This window comes from Anarrhichthys ocellatus, unplaced genomic scaffold (assembly GCF_004355925.1).
Source record: "Anarrhichthys ocellatus isolate YVR2014 unplaced genomic scaffold, GSC_Weel_1.0 scaffold24, whole genome shotgun sequence".
NCBI lineage: Eukaryota > Metazoa > Chordata > Actinopteri > Perciformes > Anarhichadidae > Anarrhichthys > Anarrhichthys ocellatus.
The window spans coordinates 5,474,219-5,498,812 of record NW_022280054.1 but is presented as its reverse complement, the minus strand read 5'-3'; the positions used below and the strand labels follow the sequence as shown (position 1 = coordinate 5,498,812).

The 24,594-nt window shown below is 41.3% G+C and overlaps 1 protein-coding gene across 4 annotated transcripts in view; it reads right to left on the bottom strand.

Annotated features, from left to right (window-relative positions):
• arap1 (ArfGAP with RhoGAP domain, ankyrin repeat and PH domain 1) overlaps positions 1-24,594 on the bottom strand; it is a 42,689-nt gene that overhangs the window by 4,169 nt on the left and 13,926 nt on the right. For all 4 annotated transcript variants that reach the window (XR_004213193.1, XR_004213194.1, XM_031860666.1 and 1 more), the window contains exons 3-30: positions 24,031-24,188; positions 22,106-22,194; positions 21,941-22,023; positions 21,570-21,725; positions 21,049-21,118; positions 20,276-20,396; positions 19,892-20,076; positions 19,290-19,396; positions 18,182-18,381; positions 17,767-17,852; positions 17,030-17,212; positions 9,745-9,919; positions 9,323-9,454; positions 8,975-9,110; positions 8,638-8,740; positions 7,794-7,992; positions 7,470-7,515; positions 7,028-7,191; positions 6,398-6,610; positions 5,540-5,645; positions 5,303-5,450; positions 4,620-4,697; positions 4,391-4,468; positions 3,632-3,749; positions 2,688-2,801; positions 2,453-2,592; positions 2,260-2,342; positions 1,401-1,469 (exon numbers count right to left, since the gene is read on the bottom strand). Coding sequence is in view for 2 of the 4 variants with exons in the window: in XM_031860666.1 (XP_031716526.1) it covers positions 1,401-1,469; positions 2,260-2,342; positions 2,453-2,592; positions 2,688-2,801; positions 3,632-3,749; positions 4,391-4,468; positions 4,620-4,697; positions 5,303-5,450; positions 5,540-5,645; positions 6,398-6,610; positions 7,028-7,191; positions 7,470-7,515; positions 7,794-7,992; positions 8,638-8,740; positions 8,975-9,110; positions 9,323-9,454; positions 9,745-9,919; positions 17,030-17,212; positions 17,767-17,852; positions 18,182-18,381; positions 19,290-19,396; positions 19,892-20,076; positions 20,276-20,396; positions 21,049-21,118; positions 21,570-21,725; positions 21,941-22,023; positions 22,106-22,194; positions 24,031-24,188 (3,540 nt within the window). In the remaining 2 variants the exon portion in view is untranslated. The remainder of the gene's footprint in view (positions 1-1,400; positions 1,470-2,259; positions 2,343-2,452; positions 2,593-2,687; positions 2,802-3,631; positions 3,750-4,390; positions 4,469-4,619; positions 4,698-5,302; positions 5,451-5,539; positions 5,646-6,397; positions 6,611-7,027; positions 7,192-7,469; positions 7,516-7,793; positions 7,993-8,637; positions 8,741-8,974; positions 9,111-9,322; positions 9,455-9,744; positions 9,920-17,029; positions 17,213-17,766; positions 17,853-18,181; positions 18,382-19,289; positions 19,397-19,891; positions 20,077-20,275; positions 20,397-21,048; positions 21,119-21,569; positions 21,726-21,940; positions 22,024-22,105; positions 22,195-24,030; positions 24,189-24,594) is intronic.

The following is a 24,594-nucleotide window of genomic DNA, read 5'->3' as shown; positions in this document are numbered from 1 at the left end:
CACACACACACACACACACACACACACACACACACACACACACACACTCCCTGGTTTGCATCATTAGGGCCAACAGAGCTCATTAGTGCTTATTGGGATTCAAAACAGGACAGTAACTCTCTTCTATCACACACGCTGTAACTATACCGCAGTATTCGGTAATGTTCTACAATACATTTACTTTCAGTGCAATTAACTTCAGAACATTATCAGCTGCAGAAGAATAAATGCTGCTCATTATCATCTTAGGTTTTCATAAAGGCACAGAATGAAATTTACATAATATTCAGAAAATTTAAGTAGCTTAAGTGCAGCGACTGCAAGAATGTGCTGATAAAATTGTAAAAGTGTTGGAGAGATTTGATGGGATGGAAGCAATAACAGGATAAAACTAAGCGACATTAAGTGCAGGTGGGTAAGTAAAATTGGAAGAGAGGGCCACATGGGCGCCTCTACATCCATTCATTTTTCCATAATTTCAACTCTCTGCCTTATCTATAACCACTCTTCTCCTCACTACGTTTTCGTTTACCTGGAGTCAATGCAGAATTTCTTACTTAGCATATGGTTTCTCCCCTTCAGCGTGACACGTTGCCTCTCTACTTTCTACTTTCCCCCCGACTTCTTTATCTTTCTTCCACATCCCCTCCCCCCCTCTCAGTTTCCTCCTCTCAGGTGTGTGTTTTTTGCTGTGAGCAACATGGCGATGGAGCGTAAACGCACTCCCATTACAACAGTGCTGATGCCTACCGCTGTTGACAGAGTAGAGGCCCATCGCAACGTGAATGCACAGACACACACAGAGCATGCAACACATTCAACTAAGAGGGATGTATATTATATATGAACGGATTAGAATGGAGGCATGGTTACAGGTGTACGCGTGTTTCCCTCCTGGGTGGAACCGACCTTTCAAATGCCTCCTTCCCCAAACACTCATGCAGGGACCTGACCTGTTTTCTCTGCCTGCAGCGAAACCGCTAGCTTTTTTTCTAAGATTGGTGATAAGTGTAATCATACCGCCACTAAGTGAAAAATGTAAGCGACTGCTAAACAAAAGGACAGCAGATCTGTCACAATGACTGAATAAGTTTGCACTGAAGGCTGCCTTCTACTGGGGAAGTAAAAGAGAAAAAGCTGCAGCAGTGTGTTTTAGTATAGTATGATGCTTTAACTAGCACAGCAGGAAAGACATTTCTTCAAGAGAATTTTAAAAGCTCATAATCTTCAGTTCTTTTGTCATACTGAATAAATACAATGCTTTGAATAAAACACGTGTGCTTGTTGAAATGGACAACATGAGTAGGACCGGCCTGAGCTATGAGTACTATTGGCTGACAGCTGTGTATTGTATATAAAAGGGCAACGTGTATTACATACAGAACTGGACATCTACTCACCACTGCTGTCTCTCCTGCTTCTCTTGTTTCTCTTGTTTCTTACCCTCATACACGACTGTTAGTCCCCAACTAGAAAAACAGAGACAGAAAGATATTTGTTCAACAGCAGTACAACTATAAATGTCCCAGCGCTTATAGTTATCGGGCTCAGTCTGCCCCCTAGTGGTCATTCTGTTTACCAGTCACCGTGAGCTATTTTATTCTAGATTTTTTCACATTTATGTATTGCATTATTCAACGGATGCTTGATTTAGGTATATAAATCATACGTGGAGCTGATCTTCATCACCAGGGGTTTTACACAGTAAAGAGATTTATAAACAAAGTCTACAACCAAAAACACATTATTTTTTTAATTTGACAATGACAAATAGCACCGAAAAAGGAAGAAAATTCAAAAATAAATAAAACATTGTTGTACTCTTGTATGCTATAGCAGTCGTGTGCATAAAAAAATCCTTTTCTGCCAATAAGTATAAACCGTAATCAGGCTTATACCTTCCAGCAAGAAGTTTATTCAATTTTCAATTTAATTAAATTTATTTTAAAGCTTAGGGAGAGCAACAGAGGAGGGATCCCTCTCCCAGGATGGACAGAAGTGCAGTAATGATAATGATAATAAAAGCAGTAATGGTATCGGTAATAGAAATAGTAATGTGACTAATAAAAATAATGATGGCAGCAGTGGGTGTCAGCAGGGCCATGGCAGGAGGCCCGACCACGGTCCAGAGGGATATTCTTAATATTCAGACATTAAGATAAGCACACTTTATACTCTCTGGGGAGAAAGACTGCTTTGCCACTCAGTAATTATGAGGAGGATAAAAATTGGCATCAGTGCCACACTGCATGTACTCACCATGTAGGAGGACGGACTTTCTTTTTAATACCCATGTAGAACTTTAGGTTTTTCACTGGCCAATCACGTTCTGTACGGTTACTCTGACAGACGGAGAGAGAGAGACAGAGACATAGTGAAGAGCCCGTGAAGGAATGGGACAAGAACAAATGAGAAAGTCATATTTTTTCAGAGTAAATCTTTTTAATCTTACTCTCACTTCCTTGTACATTCTGAGAGAGTTGGAATTGAGGACGAAATATCGGTCGTGGAAACTTCCAGAGGGGCGTCCCAAGATGCTTCGCTCTTCTCTGAATTTCATCATCCCGTGTTTGGATGCATCGACTTTACTGGCTGGGGGGGGGGGGGGGGGCAGATTATTAAGAAGAAAGTGACGTTGATGACAAGCAATGCAGTGATTTAGAGAGGCTGTTGGTTTGTGTGTTTACCCAGGTAGAGCATCATCGCCTCCATAGCGAGGTGTTTCTTGATGAGCAGATGGGACTCGGTGCCAAAGGAGTGAAGGGTGGGTAAGACTCGCTCCTGATAGTGCAGTGGACGTTCTGAGGGAAGTAGAGCAACACAACGCAGGGTCATATAAAAGAATTTTAAGAATCCTCAAATCATTTTCACCTGATCATTCTTAGACAAAACAGCTCTTGAGCTCTTGATGCCGTGATTGACAGAGCACAGTGATTTTCGTAGCTGTGTTTTTGTGTTCCTACTTCAGTGAACAATGGAATGCAGATGTGGCATACAGTGATGTCGCTTTTCATCCTTGTAAGCAGTTTGAGCTGTGACGCACGCCTTCATACGAAACTCAAAAATAGCTTTTGTTATTGTAACAGACAAGTGACGTCTGTATCAAACAAGTGACAGAGAGAATCCCCTCCAGCTCGTCACTCGTACTCTTTCTAACACCCTTCCTTTTCCCTGTATCATTCTTCCTTCTCCTCCTGTAATCAGCAGATTGGTTTACTGGACAGTGATGGGAAATCTGCTAAAACAGTTGCGAGTTACTGGCATTAGATAAGCCACCTACAGGCTTCCGGGTGGGGAACCAGATGTCCCACATACCAGGCTCATAACAAACCACGGCACACGATCACAGAATGATCTTCTTGCCTCTGGGGTTCGGTGTCACTTTGAGTAGGTCATGCTGCGTGCTGAGTGGAGGGCACTTCACAAGCTTTGCGTCATTGTTCTTGGTTCGCTGCTGGCGTTTTGATTTTTTTTTTCCATGTTATTTTTACATATAAACTCATGTTGATTTCCTAACCAAAAGAGCATATCTGTACATGAGCCAAAATCCTCTGCTTCAACATCAAAAACCCCCAAAAAAGATTTTTGACAAATGTTATGCCATCTCCCTCTGTCTTCTAATCCTTCTCACCCATTTCCTCCTTGTCGCTGACCTCCCAGCAGTTCCAGTACTCTTTGTCTTTAACCCGGATGTTACGCCGGTCCAGGACCTCACAGGTCAGCTCTGCTGCGGTCATAGAACCAGGGATCTGAGGGAAAAAGTTACGCAGTTACTCCAGAGTCTCACTCTCTTAAACAAAGGGCGAAATTGTGGCTGTGTACCAACTGATCATAAGATGGAGGCGTGTGGCCGTTTTTTATTATAAGCATAACGCACCCTAAACACTATAAAGGACATGTGATGTGCTTGTGTGCAAATACATGCCCAAGTATTGGAGAGATGCCACCAAAAAAAGACTGTGAGAAGAAGAACTTCAGCATGAAATTGAGGTACTGGCATTACAGGAAAATCTAAAAGCATCGAAGAGCAGTATGTAATCTATTCAGAAGCTTAACACACGCAATATCGTCTCAATAGTCCTAACTGGTATCAATGAACCAATAGTATTTCTTTAGCCCCCATATTTAATAATCAAATCATTATAATTACTAGAAAACATACAACAATTTGTGGACTGTGAAAACAAGATGTTTTTTCATATATTGGTACAGTAAGAGTGCTCTCAACCAGTTGTAAAATGTTCTAAGAAAACATTGGTGAATCCCAGATATCAATGGGTAGTAACGGAATAAGAACAAATCGTGGATACGAACAAAAATATGAGGAAATTTGTTCTTATATTGTTTCCTGAATGAGGCCCAGTGTGTCATTTGGTGAAGTCCAGGTCACCTTGACGTGTTGCTCTGCTGTCTCCTTCTTTTCCTCCAGGTACACTGTACAGATGAAGTGCCCTCCAGGTTCAGGATTCTGAAGTGTCCGCAAACAAAAAGGTCAGACAAAAAGATAACAGCATTAGGATAACAAATAACAGAATGCAAAGATGCCCAACTGCAGCAAACGGGTGCATGCATACAAGCGTGCAAACAGCACCGGAGAGTATTGTGTGTGAGTGACTCACAGGAAACGTATCGAGATTTCGCACTTTGATGATAACAGTGATCTCTTCCAGCTGCTTCTTGAGCTGCTGTTCATCCACCTGCAAACAAGTATGAACACAATCATTCTCTCACACAAACAACAAACCAAACTTAACCATTAATAATACTTTAGTTACAGCATCACGACAATCTTTAGATCTCTGGCAGAAATCCCCACCAGCATTTCAACCCTCTTTGTTTACTCATTCTAGGCTTTTTTTCTAGATGGGTGGTTGTTTTTCGAGAAAAGTATATTTTGACAACGGCTGCAGGGATTTCATTCTAAGCTCATAAGAGGCATTATTCCCATCATCATGTATTTACTCACTTTCTTCTAGTTTTCCCATCTACTTCTCTATTAAATTGAAACAAACATTGTAAGAATGTTTATCAACACAAAGCATTTTAATGCTGATAATGAAAAATAATAAAATAGGAGAGACTGGAATCTTTTCTTGAAGGTTTTCTGCTTTTTTGGAGCTTAATCTTGCAGCAAATATAAGATGGCATGCTCTTTGAGATCTCAACCTTTACAAGCTACGCACTCTGTGTTGAGTTTGCCACTTTCTGATGTCATCACTTTCGATAAATGACACGGCTTAGAGGACAACTTTGTTTTACCCTCCTGTCATCCCTCTGTCTAACAGTGAGCAGCGAGTCTGACCTCAAAGATTGATGTGTAGTGCTGTATGAGGTCCTCTATGGCGCGGCCAGCACTGAAGTCCTTCCCGTCGCTCTGGAACATTGTGGGACCGAATACTATGGCCAGGTTATGGAGGTTCATCTGGTTCAGCTCAGAAAAACGCTGCACGCTACAAAACATGCAGGGAAAATATACATGGGTATATGCACAAAGACATGCACGGGGGTACAAGATCATTTAAATATGTGTGTTTCTCACCAATAGAGGTGGTTGATAAGGGCCTGTAGTGTAGCCTTGTTGACACAAGGCAGTCTGTTCAACAGCAGCCGGTATTGGGAGATTTTCTTGCTTTCATCCTGAATAGCTGCAGTAAGAGACGGAGAGAGGGAAAGGAAAAGAGAAGTGTCAGGAAGTGATGGGTGAAAGATGGAAAGCACAGGATGAAAGTGTAAGAGAGCAAAAGGGAGAGAAAGAGAGATGAATGGAGATGATATTATTAGACAAATGCAGCGAAGGAGGAAGAAAAGAAAACAATATTCAACTTAAAAAGGACTTAAAAGTGACAAGCTCCTGATACAGTGTGAATGTAGTGCTCTGACACAAAAGCTATATTTGTGAACTGACATGCAAACAAGTGCAGGTGTTTGTATGGAGTTCTGTATAACAGATGGCGTCAGAAAGGTGACACCTGAAACCTAGCTGTAGCGTCGCCAGCAAATCTGATCTGGCAACTGAAATCATTCTGCTTCCACTATATTTCCTTCGTAGTTTAAATAGTAAACACTCCAGAGTTCGAAGTTCTCCGAACTTTCTGGAAGTGAAACTCGCCACCCTTGCAGATATCAGCCACTGAGACATCTCTTGCCACACCAATACAATGTCAAGTCTGTTGGGACTAGTTTTGAAGTAGAAAATAGTCCCTAACTGTTACAACTTTACAGGGCGAGATCTGTGGATTTCCCATTTTATTCACCTCTATTGCAGTGGAGTGGCAGCAGAAGTCTCACAGTATCTCCAAGTCACATGTAAAAAAAATAGAAAATCCACCTGGATATCTATCCTCAAATCCCAGCGTGACTAGGCTGCAGGGCACAACGACAGTCTTGTGAATCTTACCAGCTGCACTGAGCCAGGTGCTGGCATCCTGTGATGTGAACAGTCCCTCCCCTAACTCCCTGAAGAAGCGTTTGAGCATGTTGGAGACGTCGTCCACCTGGTGCTCTCCTTCTCTCAGAAGGAGACTGCGAGCATCACGATGAAATCTCTCAAACAGCGCTGTTACACGGGATTGCACACCGCTCTTACGATATATCCCCTCAGAGGTCAAGCCTAGAAAAAAAACAAAATAAGCATACACAAGATAATGATAGAAACACAGGCTATGTCTATACTGTACCTCTCAGAAAAGACATACTGTAAAAACCAGTGTAGGATTAGAAAACCTCGTTCATCCAACTTTCATATATTTCAATTTAAACAGAAAAGATCATATGGTCCATTACAGATTTAGAAATTTCAACTCATACGAATTTAAAAATACCTTTGTATAAAGTGTAAAACACTATTTCACCTCAAAACAAGACTTAATTTGGCTAAACGCTGCTGAGGCATTGTTCTCTAAAGGCTACAACTTACAAGCATGTCGTCGTACTGGTATATAGACTCCTGTAGTGTAAATGTGATGTAAATGCAGGCACGTATATGTGTTTGTTTCTCTGTCCGTGTACATCTCTGTCTGTCTCTTACCGCACCGCGTGATGTAGCCGATGCAGCTGTGTACTATGACAGGTATGTCTGTCTCTGTCAGCTGCTGCTGGCTCAGTGTGTCTCCTCCACTCCCCGCTGCCGCCTGGATGGCACCGCACCAGCCGGAAAAATCCAACTTCCTCTCTCCCTCTATGTACAGAGTTCTGAATAAAGAGAGAGAGGGGGACAGAGGGGAGAAGAGGAGTAAAAAAAGAGAACATGGCAATTAACAAGTGAAGAAGAACAATGTAAAAATGCAAGGGAGTAAGGGGGGAGGGGGGGGGGGGCATTTAGAAAACACCAAAAATGATTCAGAGTAAACTTTGAATTTAAAAAGATACACATTACTATACTGTTGACTGTACACTGTATAAAGGGGCTTTACATTGTGTGACAGGTTGTGAAGTCATTGTATCACCATTCTAACAATCTCCCCTCTCACCTGCCTCTCTCCACCAGAACCAGCACCTCATTGTCTTGTTGAATCGCTGTAAAAAAACACATACATAGTAATCTTATTATTCCAGATAGCCATGCTTTTAAACCGAGTAAACGTCACAGTATGTCTGTCCTTCAAACTTCTATATTTCATACTCTTGATATGTTTATTTCTGGTATATTTCCAAATGACTGTTCCATGTCTGCTCAATCATCACTCTGAGCACCCTACCACTGTGTGTGTGTGTGTGTGTGTGTGTGTGTGTGTGTACAGATTACAGTACATATACAGTTAGAAATACAGTTTGTGTCCATGCATCTTACTCACAGAGTTCATTCAGTTTGCGGAGGTGGATCTCCTCTGGCTGTCCCTGGCTGTCCTCCAGGTAGGCGTGAAGTGTGGAGCCCACCAGAGCAAACCAGCCCACCTTGGATGTTTGTAGGTTCAAGCCGTCTTTACATTTCAGCCGCCCGATCCGCTCAAAAGTCAACTTCAGTAGCGGCTCTGCGGTTGTCGGGATAAAACTCTACAAATAAAAGGGGGACATTCGGGCTTTTTAACACATTGCACATTAATCATTGTCTGCTTTCTCTTTTGATGATGATTACCTACTTCAGAGTGTGCATTACTGAACTCCTCTGCGAAAGCCAATACTAATGTAATTGTTAGAAAGGTTAAAGCTCCCGTACAGTATTTCAATGATGGCAGGGGAATTGCCGTCTTTGTGGCTCGACTTGAGCCACGGATGTGTAGAAGGACAATCTACCATCCTGGCATTTATGTTTCCTGTGATGCTATAACTCTGATATAATTGTTTTTACAATAATTGCAGGATTGTGTGTACAATCACTTTGCAACGTCCACTTTCAGCGGTCTCTGCAGAGCAGAAGGTCAAATTAACTGTTGCTGCACAGCATCATGCAGCTGACAATGACATCAGCTGTAAAGAGTGCTGTTCTGAAGGAAAATAAGAGGCACAGGAAACAAGTCAGCATTAGCTGGCCCTGTGCTGACCACTAGGCAGCATTTCCCATCTCAGCTGACCTGGAACTGCACTTATCAGTGCTCTCCAATTTCACTACAGAAAAATACCGTCCCTCTGTAAGGGTCCACCTGAGGAGAAAGTAAAAGTATTTGTGCTTGTGTGTCTAGACAGGTATTTGGTGGTTACCTTGGCAATAGACTTGACCCATTCCTTGTGGCTGTCTGGGTCATCGGTGCCGAACAGATAGAGACGCTCTGACCCCGAGTAAAGTTCAAAGGTGTGTTCATACCTGAGTGTTAGGAAGAGAGGTTAGGAGGAAGTGAGAGTGATATTTGAAAAAAAATGGGAGGGAAAGAGAGATTAGGAAAAAAGCTATGTTCATGGTCGAGACATGCGTTGTGAGTATTTCACTCAGACAGCTGACTGAAAAATAAAACCCAGTTTCAGTTTTACACAGATGCAGTAATTTAATACAGACAGTAAAATGAATTGGAAATGGATCAGTTTGCGTGCGTGTATATACCCGTGTCTCTCAGGCGCGTCAACAGCTAAGCAGACGATCTCTGAAGCCTTCAAAGCACCGTTAGGGTTCGAGTTCTTGTCACTCTCATAGTAGCTGAAGGTGCCATCATTCACAGTGCACCAGCGACGACTGAACTCTACATGGAGGGACAAATAAAGAGTGACAAAGCATAATATTAAGAATTATAGTAATCTGTAGACACTATATTCTTGTATGTTTACAGCAACTACGACATGACTTTGTTTAGAAAGAGGCTTTACAAATACACAGTGTATTGAGTATTAGTGGGGTTTTTTTTACGGTGAGGAGCGTAGGTAAGTGTTAGTGCCGATTGGTTTACGTGAATACCGTCTTTGCCCTTGCGCTCTGTGATGGCCCGAGCCATGGATGCAGTCTTGAACAGGAAGCCATTGTGAGACACACAACGTGGTGCTGAGTAATGTATCGGCTTGTCTTCATCCATCTCTGACCGTGGCAGCTCTGCAGGAGAACAAACAAACAAAAGTTTAAAAAAAATCTTCTTGTGTAAAAACATGCAGGCTGTCATCTTCTGGGAGTCGATCTGATATAGGAGAAGTGCCTCTGGTAAAGATAAGTGGAAAACAGTATGTACATTATGAACAGAATGTGTGTTTGGTTATGTAACATTTAGGAATGACATGGTAGAAAAATGTTGATGGTACGACAGTGGCACATCAAAGATAGTATGAGGACGATGCATTCAATAAGGTGCTTTTATGTAACCCTGTGCATGTGCAGTCTTACTGTACCTGTGTTGAGATTGAGGCTTATTAACTCAGCCTGTAAGGGTTGCGAGTGTGCGTTGGCCAGGGAGAGAGCAGAGGGCCAACTTGCCATACCAGTTGAACAATTCACATCTGCACCGCAGAAAATCAAGCTCAACGTTTCCAGCACATCGCTGCACTGCACATTTATACAAAGAGCCTAGGGAGAGGAAGAGAAAAGCAAAACACAATTAAATCCTACTGACGGAGAGAGAGTGATGTGTTGCTCAGTGTACAGAATGCTCCCATCGGACTTACGTCAAATACTAAATGTAACGATACCATTTGAACGCAGGGAAAATCAAACCAAATGATCGCAGCAAGTCCAATTAGCATATTTTTTGGGACTGAGTAGAATGACAAAATCTGCCTTTTACAGTTAACCTACTTTACTTACTTAACCTAGTGAATCTTAACCTGGTTAGTTAAAATAAAGTGTGTGTGTGTGTGTGTGTGTGTGTGTGTGTGTAGGGAGGTTAAAACCTCCAGCAGGCCCTCAACTGATCCATAACCACCAACAGTGTAATGAGCATCCTTGCTTTACACACTGCTATAGCATTACCAAGTGGAAGTTAACACAGTGTCTTGTTTGTTATTGTTGAGAAACAAATATATTGTACTGTCAATAAAAAAAAAAAAGTAAGTCATTATTTTGGGATTTATATGTTTTAAGTTCTTGCCAATTGCTGAGTCCACTCAAAATCCACTATATGCACATTTAATCAAGATTTTATATCAAAGAAGCCTGGAGACATTTTTTAATGATGAGTCTGGAAGTCCCCATGAACCTTTTACTTCACTTCAAAGGAGCACCAGTGAAGTGAACACTGATCTGAGAGCAGATTAAAAGCTAACTTGTCTGATAACTTTTACTGCTCTTGTTTGGGGCTGCACAATCAATGTAGATTATTTTTAATTAATTGTGAAATTTAATTCAGCGGTATTATTGAAGTGTGACATTTGTTGATATTTCACTAAAGGAACTGTTGAGGTAATTACAATATTTCCATTACATCCAAGCAGACTAATTACAACCTTTGAATGTGCAACATGAAGCCATGTGACCAAAAATGAAACGTTAAGATGGAAATGCACACAGATTTGGTGGGAAATGATGGGGAAACAAAAACACATCAGATGTGTCTTTGGAAAAACAAGAAAACAAGTATTTGCTGAATGTAGAAAACACACGATAAGATCAAAAAGTCAAAAGATACTGTGAACCCATATGTAAAGACAGTGGAAGGAGGGGAAGGCGGAATACAAAAGATGTGACTGAGAAGAGAATGCAGTGTTTTTACAGCTGAGGAACTCAGTTTGTTTTCACACACACACACACACACACACACACACACACACACACACACACACAGTCCGTCTACTGTTAAAACCAACAAGCTCGTTTGGATCTGATTGAGAAATTCCACATCACTCTGTCACAGACACCCACAGACAGAACCCCTCCTCTACTTATACACTCTTGAGCCTCTAGGCACACATAAACAAACCAATTAACAAAGATTCCAATTGCACAAGATACCCCTACGCTATGCGCACAAAAGACTTAGAAACAAACAGCATTTCTCTGCCTCCAACAGTGAAGACATCTGTGCTAAAAGTTAGCCAGCGATCTGGAGTGGAACACATCCATGTGCATGTATTGTGCAGTCCAACAGCCTCATTGTATGGATCACACGAGAGCCAAAAAATAATGCTAGTGAACTATTGAAAGCAGATATATTGTGCCGTACAAACTTTAGAAGGCAAGCAACAGACTAATTAATACATTATTAAACAGCTGTTTGACGATAGATATTACAATGATTCACAAAGTAAATCATGTTTATAGCGAGGCAAAACTGAACAGATTCTTAAAGAGAGATTTTGTATCCCAGTCACTTCCACACAGTGTGGCATACAGCTTATTAATCAAACACTGGTATCGGATTGGTACTCGGTATCAGCCAATACCCAAAGCCCAGGTATCGCTATCGGGATGCATTCCTAGAGTACTGTGATCGTGGTTAAAGGGGGATAAATGTCACACTAGACAGTGAAGCCACCGAGGTGAGGGAGTGCAAAAGATTTATTTCAGTCTGAATACCTAGAACGTGCAACAGTCAGAAAAGCACATGAGTGCCAGTGTCAATGGGAAACCATGTGCTAGACAGAGTGCTGATCCCTGGGGTGGGTTTGATCGATATTTTGTGTCTCCGCCTTTTTCTGCTTGGATATGGCAGCGCATTCTCTCTTTTCCTTTGCAAGACACACAATTTACTGGATTTCCCCTGCTTTATCTTGCAGTCTCTTGCTTCCCTTTCCTTCAAACTACTGTGTGTGTGTGTGTGTGTGTGTGTGTGTGTGTGTGTGTGTGTGTGTGTGTGTTTTCCAGTAAATTTGAACATAACAAGCCCTCTGTCCCATGTGGACATAAATATGAAAGCCATGTTGTATGTAGGTCAGTGTCCTGTAATGAATCAATAGTCAACCACGTGAATTCTGACGAAGAGAGTTGCACCTATCAGAACAAAGTACAATGAGGAAATGGGTGTTTGAAGACCTCACGCCCTCCAACATCTGCTGCTTATGAAACAGGGAGTAATGGAATAACACACACACACACACACACACATAGAAAGAAAGAAAGAGAAGAGAAGGGAATTCAAGAATCTTACCAAATCTCCCAAGAGAGAGAGAGAGATGTTATCTGGGTGTGTCTAAAAACACAGGCCTCCATCTGGCCTCTGCAGTTATAGTGGACAGAAATGGAGGAAAAGAAAAGGATGCCAGGCACAGAAAAAAGAAAATATTGTGAAAGGAAGATGAAAGCATTTTAGTGGGGCACATTAATTAGAGACTAATTGTACTCGGCTACAAACTGAATATAATACAATCAGACCTCTTTTGTACTGACACATACACACACACACACACACACGCACACACGCAGCCGACTCTGCTTTGTCCATTTTAGCACATACCGAATGTCCAGCACAAAAGCACGTGTGTATGCACGTCCATATATTAAATCCAGATGAGAAAGAGTTATTCACATATGTCCCGTCATTACCTCACCAGGGTCAGTATACAGACAGAGGGAGATGGAGAAGGAGGTAAAAAGCCAGACAGATGAAGGGAAAAGAGAAGAGAAGAATGAATGCAGCATAGAGGAAAAACACAAAGACAGACAGACACAGAAAAAGACAAATAGGGCAGAAAAGAAAAGAACTTGGGAAAAAAACAAGAAAGCAGATCCCAGCTTTCTGTACAATTGAAAAGGATTAATGACTGAAATACTACAATAAGATACAATTATTGAATGAGACAATGAGAAGACTCAGTTGGAAAAGGGAATAAAGATGAGTCAAAAGAACAAGCACGAGCAGGGATTGGACAGAAAGAAAGGGTAGAAGAGATGGAGCTTTTCTTTTGTGTAAAAGCCACTTTCCATAACTATAAAAGCACAAAAACAAGCCCATAAAGAGTTTTTACTACAGCCTCTCAGCTCTGTTTGCTATAATAAAGAAAACGCTGGTTGTCAGCATGAAGTCGACATAGACAAAACAAACAGAAGCTTAAGAATAGTGGGATCAGTCATTGGTTGTGGTTGTCCAGGTGGGAGGACTTTAACTCATACTCACTAATGCTCGGACAAAAATGGTGGATGGGTTTTACAATCTTAAGCAGACAGCTTTGCTTCAACAAATGCAACAAAAAGATGTATGAAAACAAGTCTCGCTTTACATAACTGTCCATAAGTTAAACTTGGCACACATACTTTCAAACTGCCAATACTTCTCTCTGTGGTAAATACCTCAAGGCCACACTGAGCATGTCTCTGTCAAACGTTTTTTATCGACCGAAACAGGGCTCCTTGGTTTCTTCACTCTCTCACAAAGACATGAAAAGGAAACCACCAAACAACAAAGCATTTTAAGAAATTTGACATGCATGTCAATCAAAAGGCTTTGAAAAAGATATTAGTATACGATAATAAGACACCATGAAGCAAGACTGGCTGTCAAACATACTACATAAAAAAGAAAACCAAGATGAGTTTGGGATTTGTGACATGCTCCAACACATTTTGAATAATGCTTCATTAAAATATGAACACTATGTTCTTGCAAGAGGATACGAAACCCAATTAATTCATGAAAGACTGCGGAGAGCATCAATAGTTGACTACCTAGTGCAAAGGAGAGAGGACACAAAGCAGCAAGGGACCAAGCGAGAGAAACAATGATGTCCATTGACAGAGGTGAGGTTGTCTACTCCGATTACACAGAGAACACATGCACACACACACACACACACACACACACACACACACACACACACACACGGACAGAGAGAGCAACACAGACCAAAAATGCAAAGGGCAGAGAAACATGCCTACACACACATTAATATGCATGTTAACGTATCTCAGCCCACTCCCAGTGAAAACCATACACACAATAACTCCAATGTGCTCACTGACTTACAGCTACAGTAGCAGTTCAGCAGCCTTGAGACAAAACTATGACCCACAGACGCATTAAAGTATGTGTTTGTTTCATTGCACTGAGATAACGTACTGTTAGAGATCCAAGGTCCACTGACATACATTCCTACACTCACCCAGAGGTAATCTACAAAAAACACACAGATTCAGACAAACACAAATACTTTCACTACCTTCCTCCTACAGCTCACTAGCACACACAACCTTACCTGCAAGTTTTCAGTTCCTTTCAATCACTGCTCTGTTTGAATGTCAGTCGACGCAGACAGGCGCACACACAGGGTTGCACATGCCAAAAACAAACAAAAACAAACCTAGTTTGTGGTGCTTTAGTCTGGCAGAAAGTTAAAGGGAATACCAGCAACTTACGAATAAGAAAAGGAGCCAGGAGCGAAGAGATCAACTTTCTGCTGCAGTCGAAGCAAACAATGAGGAGGGGAAGAGAGGGAGAGGTGGAGTTACAGCACATTCCAGCTGAAGCAGTGTGTAATGATGTCACATTCAAAAAGAAGAGGAAAAAAAGAGACTTGATAAACAAACCTGAATGTGAGCCAGAGACACTCCAGCAGTACTCACACAGTACACACTTCTGTTTCTCTCTCCTTTCCACCCTCGCACACACGGCCTTATTGTCAATGTTTTCTTTCATAACTGCAAAGTTAACTCAAACCCATTGCAGAGTCTGTTATTTCTTAAGACACACCCGAGTGGAAAGTGTAGCAACGCCGAGGAACTTCAAGTATTTTCAATTAACAAAAGAACAGGTAGAGCAGGTTCTGCTTGAAATGAGGCGAAGTTCTGAATTCAAACAAACATTCTCAAGACGGAAAGCAAAGCGGGAAAAAGAGAAAGCCATCATGGAGGAGGACTAAAGGAAGAAGGGAGGACCAGCGGCTGAACAACATGGCTTTCGACCAAAAACCAGTAGTGATTAGTGCATGTGTGTGTGTGTGACAACAAGAAAACTTCCTTTATCTTCTTCTGCACATCCCAAACACAGTGACTCACTCACACAAGTTTGAACGCTTGAGTGAGGAAAAATAGAACTCACAGTCAGGTGCTAAATTTGACTCACTCACACACTCAGTGCGTCTGTGAGCAGTCCACATTGTTTGCAGTTAAGTGGGTTAAGCAGCTAATGAGTGACCCAGTAGAGTCTGACACACTAAGACATTTATTGCACACGGTGGAGCACAGCGAAGGCACAATACAAAACCCCCGACTCCAGCCATTCAGAAACTGTTCCCAGGTGTCCTGTTTCTGACTTTTACTGACTAAGTTTGTCATGTTTACGGGGTGGAGGAATGCATTTTCTGACCTCTTCCATTAACAGGGACACAAGGACAGATCAGAATTACTGGTAGTCCACCCTGAGAGGGATGTTGTCTTCAGGGTCCTGACTTCATTGTGACATCTCCCTAACATAGAGGCCACTGCTGATTCTCTTACAAAACTAGTATGTGCTGATATGTTTTGCAAACACTGATGACTCAGAAGCAAGCCGGGAATCCACAAGACAAATTAAGTATCACTCTAATTTAGCTCGACTCTGAATGTCAGTTATAAAGATTATTGCAACTGAGCCTGCTTTAAATATTGGACTTAATCTGGGATTCAGCCAGCTTTTGCAATCTAGCAACTTGCGTTTAACTCCAACTGCAGTCAGTTCAAATCAGTTTCTTGAATGCTCCACTTTGAGGTGAAGTGAAAACATAGCTTGCCTGAATCGGCTATCTGGCGAGGGGAAACATACATACTTGCTATTTTGGAAAGGCCAGTTGTTGTTTTTTTGTCTCTCTGTCAGTCAATCTTTCAAACGGATCTGTACAGTCTGATCACTTCTTTATTCTTGGAATCTTTGTCACAGTCTGATTAGTCAGCATGCAGATGTACATGTGTGTGTGTGTATGTTTATGTTGGAAAAACTTAAATAATGTTTTTGTTTAGCCACTGTAATCTAAGCAGCTGGTTCCATAAAGTCTGTGTCCTTCTATGAACCAATCTTCACACAAGCTTTTCTCAGCTGTATTCTCCATTAAGTGTCTTAGTTGTCTATCTCATCTGTTTGTTTACTTGTGACCGGGCGTCAAGGGTTGATAGTAAACCTGTTGTGTTCACGTCAGTATATACGTAGGCTGATTTGCAACCATGATGTCTTCCGAGATTAGGATAAGATGACCCTTGACAGAACGAATTACCAAAGAAACGAATCCAAATGATGTCCAGACTTTATGCAAATCATTCTGTTCCAATGCACTTGTGTGTTATCCTCAGTATATATATGTCAGAGACTCAGAGACAGACGTTTGAGCAGCCACTTGACTCATATTCTGTATGTGAATCAACTCTGTTCCTTCTTGCAAGAATAAATGTCCTGTTTAATGATTTTTAAATCGGTGTCGAGTACATTTTTCTGACAGTTTCCGTGCAAAACCCAGTCACAACTAAGCCTGTGACACTCTATGAGACATATGCACACAGCTGCTGGAAAAAAAAATCTTAAAGGAGGAACTGTATTGTGATGCAAAGGGCAGAGTCAATACTATTACTACAGTCATCAATTTAGTCACAGCGGCTTGCTAAACCAATGATCTCGGTCGCCTCTAAATCCTCCCTAAACCTCACTTTCCCAAGGTCTGTTGACTGAAAGAATTTCCAATGTAGTTTTGCATATTAAATCTCTATAACCAGTGTGTGTATCAACTTCAAATGTTAGGGGAACACACACAAAAGCAAACAATCAAAGCAGTGATTTCAACTTACATTGTTGAGCTCTCTCTGGTTTCTGAATAGCGGGTGGTACTTCCTGTATTTGCCGTGGCGGTACTTGTTGGTGATGAAGCGCCGTCTCTCTTCACTGCAGCTAGACTGTTCCAAAGCTTCACTTGGCGGGACGTTAGCCGCCCAGAAGCTGTTTACCCGCTCGTTGCCCAGCAACAGAAACACCTGCATCACAGGTGGGGTTTAGGAGAAGTATTTCCACATTAAGGGGCATAGGAAGCACATGCAGAGGCCAAGATGTGCACTGTTGTCTGACCATATACACTGTGCAATTTATTAAGCATGCCTGTACATTCTTCGTATTATTTTCATCATATTGGACCAAGCTGCCAATATGCTCTACCCTTATGTGTGTACATCAATATAATGCAACATCACCACGAACTACTGCCTCAGAAATTACCACAGAGTTGAATCCAACCCCTGACACAGTGTCCACAAAAACTTTACATGCTGAGCTTCACAAGGATTAACTGCAAGGCTGTTATATTAGACTGCATTACGTTATGTAAGTGTACCAAATAAAATGCTACCTCAGTATAAATTAATCTTCAGCTCTGTTTGGGTTTAAGCAGCTAAATGAATTGGTCATGAATAAGTAGTTCAGGTCACTGTGGACATTGTATATTGTATTGCTATAAATTGTATATTATTCTGTATAAAAAACTCCTGTTTGTTTGTTTGTTTGTTTGTTTGTTTGTGTGTGTGCGTGTGTGTACCTGTATAAGCTCCTCTGTCCAGACTTTCCTGTCCATCTTCAGACTACGAACCTTTGAGATGCTAGGACCTAGTCCTCTGTGCTCTCCTGGAACAGACAGACACACACACATTTTTAAGATAAAGTACAAACAGTTCTGTGAATTTCTACTGCAACCATGCAACCAAGTGTTTTCACACCAGGCTAATTGATATTTGTCATGTCATGTCATTGTCAAAATGTATATATAACAATATATCCTCTGTATAAAACTCAAAGTATTTTGAAGACATGTATGAAAATTATACTCCAAAACTTGCTGACAATGTCAACATCTGTTTAAGAGAAAATATTCACCTTGCCTAATGTACAAACATAGATGCAAACACAACAATAAAGACAAAAATAAACATGAATCCAAACCCACAAACACAAACCTGCACATCGCTTGCAGACCACCACGCACAAGTTGATGGCAGCCCATTCCGGCTGGGGAGCCTCACAGTCGGCACAAAGGCTGTTGCTAGGCTCCGCCCAGATCCGCTCGGCCACCTCGCTATTCGACAGCGCCTCATCGATCGCATTCCTCATGGCGTTCACCCACTGCTCTCGTAGCTGCTCTGTTTCTGCGATGAAACTGCGCAGAGAGACAAACACACGGCCGAGTGTTAATGCCGACATTACGATGCTGATGACAACTACCAAGTGATGGAAATGAGAAAGCCTGTGTGTGTGTGTGTGTGTGTGTGTGAGTGTCTCCTTATGCTCATGAGCCCACTGAGTACTGAATCTTACTCTGCTCTTGTTTTGCTAAAAATACTTGAATCGAAGACTGGAAACTTTACAAACACGGACAGATTTGTGGCTTGACGCATAATCACATGTCTGAATCCTTCCTCTTCTCATCTGTCTAACAACACATCGGTCCTTAAAACACACACATACACACACCTCTCAAACCATTAAAGTTGCAAAAATGCACAGTTAGACCGAGACACAAAATGACTCACAGTCCAACTCTTATACAAATACACAAGCATTTTTAGATTTCCCATCCTGTCAAGCTGAGCCTTTGCACTGCAGGCAGTTTGCACTGTCAGCCAAAAGACCACACACACCACACCAACAAAAACACTTGTGCACACACATCTCCCTCACTCTTCATCACACACTCACACACATACAAAGGGCATTTCACATTCTCCAAAGATGTCCAGCTGAGGATAGCTGGACGCCGGTGGGAGTTCTCAGTATAACAACATGATCTTATTTCCTCTGAATATCCGAGCGCCAAGTCCAGCTCAGCCATTGATTTATCAGGAAGATTGATTATATATGCACTTAAATCCTTTTGGAGGAACATAAATTGATAGAGGAGATGACAAAAGAAAGTAATAATCAGTCAGACTATGTGCAGTACATAAAACATGCACTGGATACTTACAGACACAAAGCGCACATCCAGGTCAAGAGTTTAAGTTTGCTGTGTACACATGACAGAAAGTCAGTAAGTGTGTGTGTCGCATTTTTGTGTCCATGCAGTACCTGAATATGCGGTAAGGCGTGGTGAGATCAAAGCCACGACGATCTGAGTCTTTAACATTGCCAACATTCATCTCAATGGATGTGATACCCACTCCTATACGATAGTCCTGGAAAAAAGAAAAACAAGGATGTTTTTTTTCTGAGTGGCTCAACTTTCTGTGTTCTAAATATCATTTGAAATTGCTATATCACATTAACTTTACTGTTTCTTATAATGTGGAGTAGGCTGAAAGAAAGACCACTAGTTAATCTACAAACGTAACCTTCAATTAAGATGATGTAAGATTTAATAAACATGTACAACATACAGCCCTGTTATCAATATTATCTGGTGCTTTTTGCAAAAGACAAAACTGGAAAAGACAAGAAGGGGACATCCTTTTTACAGTGTTTTTTCTGATGCATTCTAATTACTCTGTAGTTTAATAGTCTCTCATATATATATATATATATATATATATACACACACACACACACACACACACACACACACTCTCTTTAATACTTCTATATAGTGTTATGCAAAATAAAGACCATACTACTACTATGTGATTTGTATACCACTGCTCATCTCTGCAGTCACACACACAGAGAGTTCTTACCTCAATGTTTTTGTAGAGGAAGACTTTATCTGAGGCTACAACGGTATAAAGTTTGGAGCGTAACCCTCTGAGCTCCAGATATCCCTGATAGTCCGGGGACAAAGGTGAGCCTGGGTTCATGGTGCTGCGCAGATGGCGCCCCCTGGTGCAGTCCTTCAGTACAGTCACCCACTCGTTTCTCTCGACTGGACGGATGTGCAAACAAACACATGTATGAATAATCGTGTGTTTATTAAAATATGCATGCACAAATATACATGAACCAAGATACTGTACTTGCATACAGTAAGACATATGCACATGGCATCTTACAAACAGTAGCATGCATTATTGTTTTATGTGTGTAAAGCACACACAGACATGACCAAACAAAAACAGACAGACCTTCACTTTCAGCCCTGAAGATAAATGTTCGGTTGTTTGTGACGACCTCAAACTTCAGCTCGCCCACACTGGTCACATTAGTAACGAAGGCGGTAGAGATGATCCCCTTAGAATACACATCCTATAACAGACCACACACACAGAAACAACTACTTTGTTAAACAGTTAAAGGCTGTCTTGATGTATCAGGGCGAATCCACACAGAAAGTGCTTTTTGAAGCATCCATCACTTGAATGTCTCTTAGAAAACACTGAGGCACGTGTGTGTGAAACACCTCACCAAAGGACGCACCCATTATTATGCATGTTTGGTGTGCATCGTAAAGTCTTATACGCACAGGCAGTTGTTGAAATCACTCATATTTTCCTCTGCTTACATGTTTTAAACTTTTCCGTAATGACCGATAAAGACCCCCACTTTCGCTATGAGTTTTATTCTTTCACTATAAGAATACTTCCCCTACTTGCTACAGAGGGTGGAGAAAGAAAATCTAAATACTGTATATACATAAATACAATACGTGGAATCCACTTGAGCCCACTTCAAAACTATTATGGGCAGTGACAGTTTGGCAGGCTGCTGTCCTTTTGCATCCTCAGAAGCTGTAATGCTGACAGCTGGTTCTGACCAAAGTGAAGTCGGAGTTGGCGTGGACTGAAACCGACTGAGTGCTTCAGCAGGCGCTTGGCGTGCTGCTCACGTCTTGCTTGTAATGTAGATTCCCAGTGACAGTGTCTAATGTGATGTAGTTACTGTACATGTTTGTTGTTACCTTCTCATTGTCAAAGTATCTCACGTAGTCAACATCCAGCTTCACCCATCTTCGCTGATAATAAAGGGCCCTGTGTACGACAGCATACACACAAATGTATATTCAGAAGAGTGAAGTTCAAACTCCTTTTACTGTTCTACAAGAGGAAGTAGGATAACGGTTTTGCAGAGCCAGACTGGGTAGTAATTTAAAGCATTTCATTTATTTATTGCATTTTCATTGTAATTATTAATGGCGGGCATAAAGCACATAAAACCAACCGCACAATGTTGAAAGTAATTTTGTGAATAATAGAATGAATGCCATGAAAAGTTTAGCTGTATTTGTTCAAGTAATATAAACAACCCTAACAGTAAAGCCATATCTTGATCTTTTATACTGGTGTCATCATGTTTTAAGAGGGATTGAGATAGTGCTAATGTCATGTATGCACTAGATATCTGTGTAGAGTATTGATCTTTGCCCTTTAATTAGCACAACCCCCAGCTTGTGTGTGTGTGTGTGTGTGTTGTCATTCATACCCCTGAGGTGGATTCTTGTCCAGCCAGCCCATCTTAATGACAGCAGCAAGCTGAGAGCTGTCGTCTTTAGTGGCCGGTGTCAGTCTGCCCGTGTTTGGCAGGTAGAAGCTTCCTTGCTGACTGCCCATGCCCCCCCCATCCTGCCATAGACTGGGACTGAGGGGCAAAGAAATAAGCACACAAACACACACATACTCTTAGTAAACAATATCAACAGAAAGAAACCTGAAATTAATGTTTGCATAATAATCTTCAATCTTATTTTCTAATAATCGTATAATATGTCTGCAAAGATTAAAATCCTGGTCGTTGCTCTATGCACAGTCTAATTTTGAGTGGGGTTTGTATTAATGGTTTGTGTCGATACTCACTCATCATCATCCAACTGCTCATCATCACTGTACAAAGAACTGCGCTGTCCTTTTGCCTTGACAGGCACTTGCAGGGACATATCCTACGGGAGGACACGGCCGTCATTCATTGTGCAGTAGGAGAAGAGGAAGAAGAGTGTAAAACAAGGAACTATTCTCACTTACCCTGTCTGGTGCGTTTATTCGATGAGCACTGGGGTAAAACGAGTCTGGATCCTCGTAGTCATCAGAACAATCATCGAGTGAATCCAACCCTGAGAGAGGGAGTAGAAGGAGAGAACAAACGGAGTTGTACTGCTTTAGTTAGTTAAGTCCAGTTTGCAAAGAAAACTTTTAGACGCCGACATTGTTTGCAAAAGTAACATACAGAATATGATATCCACTCAAAAAAAGAGAAAAATATTATAACCAGTTTTTTTGTGAACAGTAACAATCTGAACTGACACTCAATAGAACTTGAACAAGCCTCAATAAACCATGATGCAAAACAACAATATTGTACAAGACATACCACCCTTAGTGTAAGAGGCTGACTACTGTTTTCTGACTTGGAACAACGGCAACATTTTTGGCCTCTGTGCTTCCTGAATGGGTAATACATAAAGTATATATTTGATTTTAGATATCTGGTGGATTGTAGCTTTTCCATTTTTCCAAAATCATACTGAAAGGACCGATGTACAGAAAAAATAAATCCACCAATTATTGGAAAGATAACTTTACTTGACTTGCGTGTAATCCACAGAAAGTGGTTAAATGTTGACATTCTTTCTCTGGGGTTTACCAGAAGTCATTCTGGGAAATCCAGTAATCCACTAATAGAGCAAGGAAATTGGATACAGTCCAGTAAATAACAGCACTGGTTGTACAAGGATATCTGGTTCTGGATAAGAGTGTTCCCTGTGTTAATCTGTGTTTGTGAACACAGAAACTAAAAAGGTCTGAGAAGGACAACAGAGTGTAACTGGGTCAGTTACCAGAGTGTTTGTTTGGTTGGATTCTCCCTCTCTCATAAGAACTAGCTTTTCAGGCTGAGTGACAAAATTAAGTATTAAGCAGAGTCATATTCCCTCCAGTATGTTGAATAGAATAAACATATCAAGTTGAAACAGACATGTTTAGGATAGCAAAATATTGTGATCAGACACTATGCTTCTGTTAAGCACTGGAGTCTTTGCATTCTTAAAAACTGTTGAACAATGGCCAAGGTCCATGAAAGCATGGACTACATCCATAGCACTACAGAAAGGAAAATTCATTTCAAGTTAAAAATATCTTCTGACAAACTGTCCTGGTGATGCTCCTACTCAACTTTATTGAGACTCTATGTTAGCCTAAAAACTGTACCACCTGTTCGATAATGCCAACTCAGAGCTGATGTGTTCAAACTAATTCTAACCCGGTCTACTAAATACACATTCATGACCTTAAAACAGAAATCTGAGACATCAAGCATGGATCATGTCAACTCACTATGAATAAAGCAGGGATTTGAAGAGAAAGCTGCAGTGTTCTTAGCCTCAGTATTTCTTTTAAGCAAGGTAATTGACATTTTTAAGGCTCTCTTTTAGCTCTATCAAACTACTTAGTTTTAGACACTCATGGCCCAATTTATTTCTCTAATTGAATTGACATGACATTTACAATTACAGTAAGAACACTACTTTCACTGTGAGGCTACAGCCATGGTTCAAAATGACCTATTCACCATTTTAATTACAAATTGTGGCACTTCAGTAATAGTAGCCTTAAGCAAGATGTATTTATGAACGCATGTTGAGTGACATACTGTGCTGATACAGACTTTAGTTAAACAATATTTTAGCACCATTTAACCAGAAATTTACAGAAAGTGATGAAAGTCACGGTATTCCCTATCTTTACCATTCAGAAATGTAGGTTCAATATAATTTATAATTCGTAGAGGCTCAGGGGTCAAGATGCCGACCATGAACCCCAGTTCAAATCCAGCTGAGGACCATTGTGGCATGTTGTTCCCCACTCTCTCAACTATCACTATCCAATCAATGCATAAAATGCCCCCAAAATATCCTTCTTAACAAGTATTATATGCAGATTATACGACTTACTGGATTGAGTGACTCTCTGAGCAGGCAGTGCCGGCTGAGTGTCCGGTTGATTTGACTGATGTGCGTCTTCTAGAGTTTGGGGTGTCCTGATGCGAGGTGGGACCTGTGGAGTTTGGTCTTTCTGCACCTCATCAGTGACTGTTTTGGTGGGAGAGGAGCTGGGGGATAAAGGGCAGGACATGTCAACAGAGGCTTGGACAGCTGGAGAGGAGTCCTCGGACAGCGCGGTGATTGGAGCTTGGGCTAAAATTCCTTTGACAACCCTGTCCTGTCTTGTCTTTTTCTCATTCCACAGCAAAAACTACAGCGAACAGCACTTGAGATTTTCTCCAGGCACCTGCTACAAAAACAAAGTTGCAGGCAACAAACTTGCATGAAGCTGATGGTCTGAAGTAAAAACTCTCTACGAACTGCATGACGAAAAAGACAAAAAAAGAAATCCCACGGTTCACATTATGCTGCTCTGTCTTCTTCGGTGGTATGAGAATTGATCCCAGCGCTGTGGCAAACCCTCTGCTTCTCTCTCTCTCTCTCTCTCTCTCTCTCTCTCTCTCTCTCTCTCTC